This window comes from Eucyclogobius newberryi, unplaced genomic scaffold, assembly GCF_026437365.1.
Source record: "Eucyclogobius newberryi isolate DKJ021-1_F unplaced genomic scaffold, fEucNew1.0.hap1 SCAF_15, whole genome shotgun sequence".
NCBI lineage: Eukaryota > Metazoa > Chordata > Actinopteri > Gobiiformes > Gobiidae > Eucyclogobius > Eucyclogobius newberryi.
The window spans coordinates 1144244-1157190 of record NW_027315779.1 but is presented as its reverse complement, the minus strand read 5'-3'; the positions used below and the strand labels follow the sequence as shown (position 1 = coordinate 1157190).

General features: G+C 40.2%; 1 protein-coding gene across 1 annotated transcript in view; it reads left to right on the top strand.

The window, feature by feature from the left end:
• LOC140360481 (gamma-aminobutyric acid receptor subunit beta-2-like) overlaps positions 1–12947 on the top strand; it is an 80897-nt gene that overhangs the window by 37004 nt on the left and 30946 nt on the right. Inside the window, exon 5 of the mRNA XM_072445689.1 lies at positions 10233–10315. Within this exon, the coding sequence (XP_072301790.1) occupies positions 10233–10315 (83 nt within the window). The remainder of the gene's footprint in view (positions 1–10232; positions 10316–12947) is intronic.

Here is a 12947-nt window from a genome sequence, read left to right as displayed (position 1 = left end):
CATTAGTTTACTGCTGTTATGTGCAATAAAATGGAAAAAGTAAAAATAAGTTAAATATATTTAATTTCACCCAATTTATTTCGTGTAATATTGATTGTCCCAGTACAGATATGTTGTTAAAGCTCTTAAGGTCAAAATCAGACGGCTGAGTGCTGTCTACATCCAATTATAAAGCGTTTTATTCCCCACAAACCAGAAAAGGTGCTCTTGGCGTGCTAGTTTTTGTTAGCTTTATCGTGATGCCAAAACTCCAGTTGTGTAAAATACTTCTAAACACATTTCAGAGAATCTTTTGGATAATTGCTGCTAGGAATGTGTCACTAAAGTGGGGAATACGTTTGGAGAGCTTTAAATTTAAAACGTACTAGTTCTGTTTTTTCTCATTTTAAAGACAGTAAACATTCTGTACAGTGCCTTTGAAAGTAGCATCTCATATATTCAAAAAGTACAATTTGAACGAATCTGTCAACATCTGGTACGTCAAAAATGAACACACTTTCCACATGAAACAGCTCTTTATTCTTATGACTCTTTATTCATCCAGAGTGACAGTGCTTCTGCTGGTTCAATACGGCCCAGGACTTATAATGATGCTTTCACAATATCTAAAATCTCAATGAGTTTCGTGACATCTCCGATCGATTCAGGGTTTAGTCAGACTATTGATTCACTCAGGTCTGGAGTGAGTGTGTGTGGCATGAAAGACCCTCTGTCAATCTTTACTGCAAAACATAAACTGAAAGGTATGAAATGACTTGCTGTCAACAACTAAATTTGACTTGTAGTGATCGTTGTCTTGGACTCATAGTGCCACCTGCCCTCGCACCAAGGAACTGTTTCACTACAATTGTCAGGGTTGTGGTATCCAAGAGTGCAATACAAAGTCTCCTCCAACTGTGCACATTTTGTAATAACTACATCGTTTTTTTATGTACTATATGTAAACTGGTTCCTAGAAGAATACCAGATGCATTTTTGGCAGTATTTGGAATTGATATAAACACAAACATCAGTTATAGTTGTAGTAATCATGTTTGTGTCAAAATCGTTAACTTTATCTTATCCCAAAACCAATTATTATCACATAACAACCCATATTTGATATTTAGCTCATGTTGTGTAACTTTGCTCTTCTTGAGAGCTCTTTGATCGTCTTTCTTAGCACTGGATATCAATTTTAATTTCATCCGATGTGTCTTGTTTGCCGTTTGCCCAAAGCCAGTCTGCCCCTATTGGATTATTGAAGTTGATGGCCCATTCATCTCGCCTTCAAAGTCCAAAATGATGACAGTTCACTTCTGGCCACTCGATGATGGCTCATCGCTTCGTTTTCCAAACTGGCCTCTGATGCCCAGCGTCTATAAAAAGTTATTGAAAGGCATTACATCTCTGTGGTCATCCTGGCAGTGCTCGGGCTCCGCAGAAGGAAAAAGCGGCAAAACTCTGATGAAAGGCCAAAGCTGACCAAAGTGACCCATTAGTGAGGTTGGTTTTAAAGACAAACTGGGAAAAGAATGAGGTTAAAAATGGTGTGGAAATACCTTGTAAGTTAACGTAGTACAACACAAGGAATGGAATGAGAAGATGAGCCGAGACACGAGATTGAGTCAACCACAGCGAGGGGGGAAACTTTTTAATCTTTATTCGTCAACTAGTTATTTATCCTGCCTTTTTTTTTTTGCATATGAATACCGAATTTACTTCTCTGTACAAACAGTTACTACTGCATGAGCCTGTGATCTTGTGAGTGCATTGTGAGATTTTGAGAATAGTTTTGAATGCTTTTTAACAGTCAAAAGGGGGATTTTGCCAGGATGATTAACAGACACGCCCTGTTAATCAATGAACGGGGCATGTCTTTAGTCATTTTGAGAGTTACAAAATACTTCAGTAGCTCTATACTGACTTCACTATGTTGGAACAAACAGGCAAAAGTCTACAACATCCCCGATGTGGCAGGTCATTTAAGGTGACCCAGCTAACCCATAGTATCAGTCCTTGTTGAGTATTCCATATGCAAATGAAAAATCCATAATCTCATGAAATGTGGTTCTGGCTGGTTCCTGCGCACACAAAAAGTCGGCACAAATATTACTTTGGATAAAGGCGGATTAGATTGAGACCGGAGGAAGAAATCCATCACCCGTGACACTCAATATCATGTAAGTAGGATGACCAAATTCGGACTCATCCTAAACTGGGTCAGAGAATCTCACTCATGTCCCAAAGTCCACACAGCTCTTGCCAATGCAGCTTTTCCCTGTCCCCGGGAAGCCTGTGCGATTTGATTTATCACAGTCGTAAATTAGATTAGATGATGGAAACCTGAATGGTCCCTGTGATGAAATTGAGGCAGTGACGCGAATAGTGCAGAGGTGGTGAGTTATGTCAGTGTGAAGAACAGCAGAGGAGATGCTGGTGCTTACGTTTTTAGGTCATGAACACAGAACATTTCAAACATTCTAAAATCCTTAATGGAGGCAACTGGAGGCAAACTGGGCGGGGCCGTGTTCGGACACAATGTGCAGAGCCGCCGTGAGCACATGTGTTTTTGTTTAGCCGCTCGAGTGCTCCGAGCAACACAATAAAGTGGCCAAATATGCGAGGTGAGAGGAGAAGGCGTGTGAGTGAAAGGGCGTGGCTGATAAATGGAGTGAGGAGCGGAGGAGAGAGCCAGATGCCCTGCAGCTCACACATCGTGAGAGATAATGTTGGTGAGAGCCAGCGGGGGACAAGCGCTTCTGGTACTCACATGTAAACACACCTGCAAGGGCCTTTATTATGCCGTTAAAACTCTGCGTGGTCGTAAAAGGTGCATAATAACGGCCATCACGAATATGAAAACGTATTAAGGTCTTTATGAGGACGACAAACAGATGTCGATGACACACCCTCTATCAAGAAAAGTTAAATAATAGGCCTGAATCTTGAAGAGACAAATTAGTTTTGTTTTATTATTCTGTAAACTATTTATACAATGACCATCGTTTTCTCCTGGACAAACCCTGACACTGCCTCCATACTAGGAGAGAGACTTTAGACACACTTTAAATTGGACTAAATTGTAACAAATGAGTTGCGTTGGGAACATCTGGGAGACAGAGGCGGGGCCTGAGCAGTAATTGGCTGTAGCGCACAGCTGTGGAAGCGACTGCCCGCTTGATCACGCACGCCCCTTAAAGACATTTAGGGGTGATTTTACAAAAAATTAAAATGCCTGTATTACATGGCTATTGACACATAATACGGTTTGACCGAGCATGGCCTTCTTCAGGGTACAAACAGGCCTACAGGAGTGTGAGCCTCTCTATATAGGGAGGGGCCTGAAGCAGTATATGTATGTACCGGTCTATATCTTATCTAACTATAATGCAAAAAATAATATTAGTCAGGGAGAGCATAGTAAATGTAACTCAAGAAGACCCCCTACAGCCAAGAGCGGCACCTGCTTGAACAACTATACCACAAATACATGTTCTTCTGGCTATTCAAATTCAGTAGCTTTAATGTTCACAATCCAAACTGCAGTTTTCAGTCAAAATACATAGAAAATTTGCTTTTATTGATGCATTTTGATGACCTGAGCAATACTTGATTAAACATCAATAGGAAGACTGGTTCGGACTGACAGTGATTAAACACCTTTTTCCTCTTTCAAAAAGTCTCACGTCTGACCTAACCAGCCCACAGAGACGGTGAAGCTGAACTTATTCAGCAGGATGTGCTTAGGCAGAGCAGTTCTATGGGCTGGCGTCTGCTCTCGACTTTACCACAGAGAGGAACTGACAGAAGCTGGAGTCACTTCTCTCCACTCGCTCCCTAAACTAGAAGCTAAATTATTTACTGAAATGGGCAGTTTCATAAATCGAAAGGCCTTTCTGTGTGGAGTTTGCATGTTTCTCCCTGTGACTGGGGACTTTCCCCATTAACCAAGTTCTGACCAAGCCGAGGTCAAGATCTGGAGATGGTTCCCTGGGCGATGCACTGCTCCTGAGAAGATGCCTCCAGCACCTGCATTGAAAGATGGGTCAAATGCCAAGGACAAATTAGTAAAGACTAATCTAATCTGATCTAAGTAACAGCGTCAATTTCATGATCATCTGCTGCTGTGAATCCTCGCACCAGAGTCCAAGTGATCTGGCATGGACACTCAGCTCCCTATGTTTTTTATTTGGCCTGTGGGAGGCGACCAGCTGGCGATGGGCAGGAACGCGCTGAAAGCTGTCATTACTGTAAATAACAAGTCACTCAAAAACAGGCAATGGCAAGAATCAGTATTCTGACAACGCATCAATGGTAAACATTAGACCAAGATGTATTTTCAGTGATAAGAACAAATAGAGAAGCACCTCTATACCTCTAAGAATAGACACCTTCACCAGACAGTGCTCACATTGGCTGTCAAAAAGCTTCCATTTTCTCTTCAGCTTGTAACACTGTAATGCTTTTCCTGTGCAGAGTTTGCATGTTTCTACCCGTGTCTGGGTACGCCGGACCAAACCAAAACATAATCAATAGGTCAAATCCTCCAGCGAAGATAGTCCTGACCAAGCCCAGCGCAAAGATCTGGAGAAGAGATCTGAGGAGATGCCCCAGCGCCATTGAAGGATGGGTCAAATGCAGAGGACAGATTTCCCCACGGGGACAATACAATGTATCTTAACCTTAACCACACAAAAAGCCTGCAGGTAAAAGCAATATTGATGGAATAAAAAGCTAGGCACGCAAGTCAATTTGGCCATAACATTTTCAGATCTCAGAGATGTTGTTTGGTGTGATTTTGGCTGATGGCAGGAAAGACCTCAGGCTGCTTCAACCCCACAAGTTTGGTTTAGTCCAGGAAGCTAAGAGAGGGAGAGTGAGGGATGCTGAAGGTGAGGAAACATATGGAGATGAGTCAGAACAGTTGGCAGCGTTCATGAGTATAGTCACTAAGGAGCAGACGAGGCTGTGCACAGAGACTTTGAAACAGGAGAGCTATATTCAGGGCTGGTCTGATATCACCTGTCTCTGTCACGTGCTCACGCTGCACGCATTGCAATTCTCAGGGGGAAGACCAGATCGAAAACCAAATCTAATCTTGAGCAGGGAGAGTTATGTCAATCCTGTAGGGGCGGGTGATAATGGCCTAAATGAATGATGATGAAATGATTTTAAGTATTTTACAGTAATTCATGTTCTGTAACATCTTTATAAATCAGAAATGGATTATATTTTCCCCTATAAGACAGTAACTTCTTAGGTAGGAGCAGAATGTAAAACATATAAAGTTGCTAGTGGGAGAAAATGTTACAGAGCACTGAGCTACAACTGATCTAATTCTTAAATCTAATCCTCCCGCTCCAGCTGAACTCAGACAAGACTGAAGTCATCGTCTTTGGCCCACAGAAACAAAGAGAAAGTGTTACCTCCAGTCTCTCTCTCTAAAACCTGTAAACAAGGTGAAAAATGTAGGATCAATAATGGACTCAGACCTGAATTTCAACCGATACATAAAATCAATAACATCAGTAGCTTTCTTCGATCTAAAAAACATTGCCAAAATGAAAAATACAGTGTCCCAACCAGATTTAGAGAGTCTTATCCATGCGTTTGTCTCCAGTAGATTAGACTGTAACGGCCGCTCACTGGCCTCTCCAAACGAGCTGTAAAACAGCTGCAGTACATCCAGAACGCTGCTGCTCGGGTCCTGACTAGAACCAGGAAGTACCATCACATTAGAGTCAGGACTAAACATGGACCGGCCTCCTGCTGGTGCCAGAGTCAGGACTAAACATGGACCGGCCTCCTGCTGGTGCCAGAGTCAGGACTAAACATGGACCGGCCTCCTGCTGGTGCCAGAGTCAGGACTAAACATGGACCGGCCTCCTGCTGGTGCCAGAGTCAGGACTAAACATGGGCCGGCCTCCTGCTGGTGCCCAGAGTCAGGACTAAACATGGACCGGCCTCCTGCTGGTGCCAGAGTCAGGACTGAACATGGACCGGCCTCCTGCTGGTGCCAGAGTCAGGACTGAACATGGACCGGCCTCCTACTGGTGCCAGAGTCAGGACCAGACACGGAGAATCTGCGTTCCAGTTCTATGGGGCAAAGGTCTGGAATAGCCTTCCCAAAGTTGTGGGACAGGGCTCCACCCTGGTTGTGTTGAAATCTAAGCTAAAGACTGTTTTGTTTAGCCGCTCCTATGACTGAAATATTTTTACATGGTTTTTAATATTTTAAATACCACAATAATTTGTTTTTAATGTTTGTATTTATTTATTTTGACATACACTGTTTTATATTCTTATAAACTGCATTATGTCTTAACATTGTAAAGCACTTTGTAATGCGCTTTTTACGAATTGTGCTCTACAAATAAACTTGATTGATTGATTGAATCTACAGTATAAGTATGTATACGTATAAATATAATTATAAGTCGCACTCCAGCCAAGACTATGAAAAAAGACGTATAGTCCGAAAATACAGTAATAAGACCTGATTTACAATTAAATTATTAAGTTAAAGTAATGTGGAAAAAATGTATTTATCTTACTAGGTAAATATCCTTACTACTTTCCTGGTTTCTCATAAATGTACGTACAAAGTGTAGTTAGCCACTCTGATAATGCTCTACATTTTTACCCCTTTAAATTAAACATAATAACATGCAATTTCATTTTATCTTGGGGAAGTTTTGAGCACTTAAGATGTTCGAAATGAATTACAAGACGCATCAGAAATGTCAGAGGTAAGTTTTCTTGCACCAGATGGAAAAGCTGGAATGATGTAAAAGACTTTGGGCTGAGAGGTGCACAAGGCCGCGCTGGTGATTATCCCCGCTGTGGACCAGACTCAAGACGAGCCTCTGGCACTAAGCTATCTCTGTTCAGGTGTGCAGACGATTACCCAGCATGCAACACTGCTCCCTCTGGTCAAGTCAAGTCCCCAAACCCAGATTCCAGCCAAGAATTGTTCAAGAATTGTTCCTACTTATCAATTGTTTTATGTTGCACCGATCACCAAGATAAGTTCCTATGTTTGTGAAGTTTATATATTGTCAATGGCAATAAACCCTTTCTGATTCTGAAAAAAAATATTTATTGTTTATTTGAGCTTATAACATTTTTGATAATCAATTATGGTTTGTTTTATATATTAACAAACGAGGGCAGCACAAGGGTTAATCAGGAATAAACCAAGCATGACCCAAATTTACAATATGCCAGCACTAAACTAGGAACTAGACTACAATTCATCAGCTATAACTGTCCAATGTAAGTTGTGGTACCAGAACGACATCGTGGGGGCTTTGATAACGGGTTCTTTTGGGAACAGGCGCAAACAAGCACATGAGCGATCGGCGGAGTGGAAATTAAAATGAGCGGTGAAAAAATGATGTTTTATGTCATGTTTTTGTTGGGTAGAAGAATAGAAGATAAAACATGGCAGAGCACAGTAAGTATGCTTACGAATAGACCATCCACAAAGGAGTAAGTCTTATAAAACCGAAACTACACAGGCGTCACAATAACTACACAGGCGTATCGAGGGCCTACGCAGCTTATTGAGATATAAAAAGACTTCAATGCATCTGTTCCATGTGTACACAAGACAATTATTTGAAATTGGTCATTTAACAACACGTCCAGTCAATGTTGTCATAGCTCCGAAGTGAATCATTATTTTAGTCATCAGAGGTTGTTTTTGCCCTTTTCCCGGAAACCATACTGCTGTCAGAAATAGTCATTTCAGAGCAATCTTTCAGTGGAGCAGACATTTAATTATTCAAAGTGTTTTTCTGTTTGCAACATTTGCTTCATTGGATGTGTGGAAACAGGAGAATAAATGGACTTGGAATTAAATATAATTGAATGAATTATTGAATTATGAGATGTTTAAAACAGAAAACATAAAAAAACACATTTATAATTGCCATAGATATTAGACCTTCTACTGTCTTTATCTATTGCACTAACTTTTAGGTCCACGATTACATTTTCCAATAAAATAAAAGGTCCAAGAAGTCCAAGAAAGTCCAAAGAACCAAAATTCAGCCCGATTAAAAGTAGAAATACAAACACAATTCTTTCATTCATTTTTATAGTTCATTTATATTTGCCTGGGATACAGAATAAATAATGCAATGCTTTCCGCAGAGTGAGTTTCCGCCAGTCAAACTCCAAAAGTCCAATCAGATGTGTTTATTTCCACGACGCCTGTGAAACAGAGGAGTTCATTTGTCGATTAGAACAAAATCAAACTTCTCTCACCTCAGATTAACAGTTTCTGCAACACATCTGGGACAACACATTTTCTACTACAAGATTCAACATGCCACATTCGACAATATTACAAATTAGGCGTGGCAATGTAAACAGATGGATTGTGAAGTGAACTGCATTTATGGTCCATTTAATAAACTTCCCTCTGACTTAGGCCACACTGTAAGAGGTACATCACTGCCTTGTTTAAGTGAATCATATAGATAATAAGAATAAGCCCATTAAACGTCATTGGTGTCTGGAGAAGCTAGGATTATTGCATCATGTTAGGACTCAGAACTATAACTTACACAAAGCAAAATCAGCCAAAAAAATAAAACCTCAAATCTCCAGTCTTATATTTGACTTGATTAAAACATAGTCACAGTGTAGAAAAGAGCTTTAAACTGGCCCCCAACCTACACATTTTACGACATTATTATTAGTTATTACTCAGACATAATCCATCAAGTCTATCAATTCTGCAGAGGGGAGAGGTTTTTGCTTAGAGAAATATTTTTGCCTGAATTGAATTGTTATTGGCCTTAAAACATGGTCTTGAGTACATTTACTTTGACATCTCATGTTTTAGAATAAAAAAAAACATTATTTTACTGGCATTTCCTATTCTAAAAATATACTTTTGCTCCATCTACTGGCAGCAGAGGGAAAATTAATACATTTCTCCGAATGCTATTGCAGACACGCAAGTTGATTGTGTTTTTACGGCAGACACGCTCAGAAAGAGTCTAACATTGATTTACAGATTCAAAAACAGAGCTGAATATCTGTGTCATCGGGTCACAGTATCACACAGCGGGGAAACGCAGAATAGAGTGTTTTTGACGCTCGGAGAGGTGAGGATTTTCTGAACAGGATCTGTCAAACTAGAGTGAATGAAACTTAATGCTACTCCAGGTATAATTTGGAATGAATAAACAATGTTAGAACATGGTTAAAAGCTCAAAAAAGTCATGTTGTCATCGTATGTGTCCTTTAAAGAAATGTATATTGCAACTTTAGAATATAAATTGTCTATGACTTTATTTATGCAACATAATTAGGACGTAATATGCTTGTTGAACAAATTCTGTTCACCGTTGTTGTGCTGTTTTGTATTGTCACTGTATTGAGCTGGAACACACCTCTTCTTTTCAATGGGGGTCTAAAGGATTATCCCAACAAAAAGTGAGAGGGCAGTGGCAGGATTAGTTTAGCCCTGTAATCCCCATATCCTCAGCATTCCCTCTCCAAATGCTGAAATAGGTTCAAACTGGGCACTCTACTTTTCAGGATATAAAAGAGTATAGCATTCTAAAATTCCATCTTGGATTTCTGTCTTTGTTTAATCAAGTACAGTGCTTTTCTAACTGCAAATGGAGGAAGTATGCATTTAAATTTCACAAACTCTGTAGCAACAAAATATAAATAAATTCATGTGGGTATTATAAAATGTATAATACCCACATGAATTTATTTTCAGATGCGTCACACGTAAGGGTGGGTGATATTGACAAAAACGATCATCTCAATATTTGTTGGAGTATCCCGATAACAAGACCGAGACAGATATCATAACGTGTCAAACCATGTCTATAAACGTTTGAGCAGTTTGAGCTCAAAGTAGCTCTTTATGTAGCATTTTTACAATAAACCATACTTGATATTTAAGTTTTACATATCTACAAAACAACATCCACAGTATTATCTACATTAAGATATATTGCCCACGTCTACATACACGGTTATAGAATTAAGAGTGGTACTCCAGCTTTAATATTGCTGAAAAAATGTTAAAGAATAAACCTTTGTCTGTACATTTCTACGTTGGAAAGGTGTTGCCATTGGAACTAAAATGTGTTTATTTGACGTCGTAAAAAATAAAACAAAATCTTGGGTTGAAAGTAGAGCAGAATATTTGGACATTTACAGCTACAGGAAGTGATGTGATTGGAAACTCACCTCGCTTTTTGCCCGTTCCTTCCCAGAATCACCACCACCGCCGCCTGCATGATGGACCTGAGGAGATACCCACTGGACGAGCAGAACTGCACGCTGGAGATAGAAAGCTGTAAGTAAACTGACAATATCCAATTGAATCACTCCATCCTTCCACTGCACAGCTGTAGTTAGTGGTGCTGATTCCACAGAGAGGCTGTGGGTGTGATCCCAGGCTGACCTGGTCCACACTGTTTTATTTTGTAGCTATATTAAGAAGTTCTACATCTCCATGTTGGCTTTCATGTGAGTGCCAGTGTCGAGGGCCCACTGTTTCAGCCAAAGGGGTCAACAGAGAAACGTCTTAATCAAAAACTACGGTGCGTTTTGCCCAGGACACCTTTAGTGCGAGGCCCGTAGCTGCGAATGTTTGCTCCCGCTGTGAGCCGCGGCCATTAAAAGTTAATGTGTTGGAGCCGCGCGTGGGATTCAATTATCAACAAAGTCCTGAGTACACATCAGTCTGTTCAATTACGAGCCCATTTTCCATTCTAGTAGTTTTGGTTTCGTCAATTGCTCGGTACATATTTGTGAAATACGGTATTCTTCTCGCACTCGTATGTATGGGGTTGTTTTTAGATGCTAATGCTAGTGCGTTTTGTGCTTAATGACACAAGGACATTTAAATGCTGTGGAGACAAATGTGCATCGCTACAAATATGGATTGTAAAATGATTTGCTGCAATAGACTAGAGAGTTGGAGGGGCCAGTTAAAACGTGGTCTAATTTTTTAGGTGCTCGAAAAACATGGCCTGCATTTGAATGTACCCGCCCGGCTCCTGACCCCTCATTCACTATCTGCCCTGCACTATTTAGTAGATTCTATAGTGGAATCATTCACAGAGTTTCTGACAGTTAGTCAGCTAAATTTTCCTTGCCCCGGGTCCTGTAACTCTGGTGCTTTGGTGAAAAAATTCTGATGGATTTCTGTAATAAATATTGAACAAATCCTTCTGACACATGCACTTATTGAAGAATATTAATCATACAAGTTTTAGTCAAGATGGATCTAACTTTGAACATCAAACAGATTGGATCATACAATTTTTAGTCTGAGGCCATGTACGCACGCAGGGGGGTATTTTGATACCGCCGCCCTTTGTTTTATAAAAAGTATACACATAATCCTTTTGAATATATGTCCATCCATACAAACCCATATAATTGCGCTCTTGAGTGCAGTCATAAACATGTCAGACTAATAGTTGGTGGTGTTTACCTCAAAGTTAGAGCCAATCTATCCAATGAGATCGAGCCTTTTCTCGTCGTCACTTCCGCAAAACACGAAGTTCATTCCTTTGGACCGACAAAGAGGTGGAATTGCTTCTAAGCCTCACACTTCTTAAATAATCCATGCCGTCTACTGTCAGGCATAAACAAGGACGCATAATATGTGACGTGTAATCATTAATTGTCACAGATAGTGACGTTTGGGAACTTAAAACATTAACCCAAAATCTTCACTTTGGTCTTTTCCAAAAGCACCATTTTCAAGGACATAATACTCCAGTTATGAGTGGACGACAGGTCAAATCATAGAAAAATATATGCGTTTTATCAGATTGTGTGGACATGGCCTGAGAATGTATCGATTTTTTAACAACTCAAGCAAAGATAAACGGTTTAACAGTTTATTTACTAGTGGTTTATTTAATTCCGCCAGTCGTGTTGTGTCCAGTTAAAGACAAAAAACTGCGTTACATAGTGCCTCGTACAGGGGACAGTTACTTACTATCCTCTTCGCAGATCTTGGCCTGGTGGCGTCACCCCCTTGCCTCCATGGAGATAGCTATGCTCCAGAGTACTGCATTAAACTTTCCATGCAAAAGCACAACAGTAGGAGCTTAACCCAACCCTCGCCTTTACCTCTCGCCTGACAGATGTGGCAGATCGGGCATTAACCTTGCAAGGCGAGCACTGTCAACTCGTATTTGTTTAGTAGTTATCACGCGTGCCTCTACATAATACATGCTTAGTAGTAGTAGTTTTACCTTAGCAGGAAAATACCATCGAGTAAGTGTATTATTCATAAGGGCTAACCTCCTGATGTTCTGGGTCACTGTTACACGCAGCTGTTTACCTCATATTGGACTACGCATCAGGCATAACAGGATAACAGAACAAGCACTGCATTGTTTTTTCACTAAATAATCATTGGGAGGACCATGTGTGTATAGAAATCTGGTATAAATGTGTGTGTGTGCTTTTTCTTTTAAACAGATCTTTGAATTGTGTCAATAAACCGACTGTTAAACCAAGTAAATCTCCTGAAAGCTGACAAGTGGACATTTTGTTTTAATGGCATGCTAAATTTATCGTTGTAAGTTTTCAATCGTGTTTTTCCCTGATCAAAAAGCATACCGGTCGTTGTATTTAGCTTAATTGAGTCTCAGAAAAACATGTAGAGCTCAGTGCTGTTTTTACGTCTATAAATCACCTTCGTTACAGCTGCGTGCTTGTGTTAGCATGTCGGTGGCAAGCTAGCGTTCCTTTACTTTCCCATGGTAATTTCCTTTGCGACCAGTAGATGGAGTTCTAACGCAAATCATGGCTGTCAATGTGTGCTCGATACATTATGTTTAAGTTCTGAGCATGTTTAAAGGTCAATAATACAAATAACGCATAATATGTGTTGTTTAAAGCTTCACTGTGTAACTTTTCTGATAACCGCTTGTCTCCATAGAGATGTGATTGCTTTGCACACT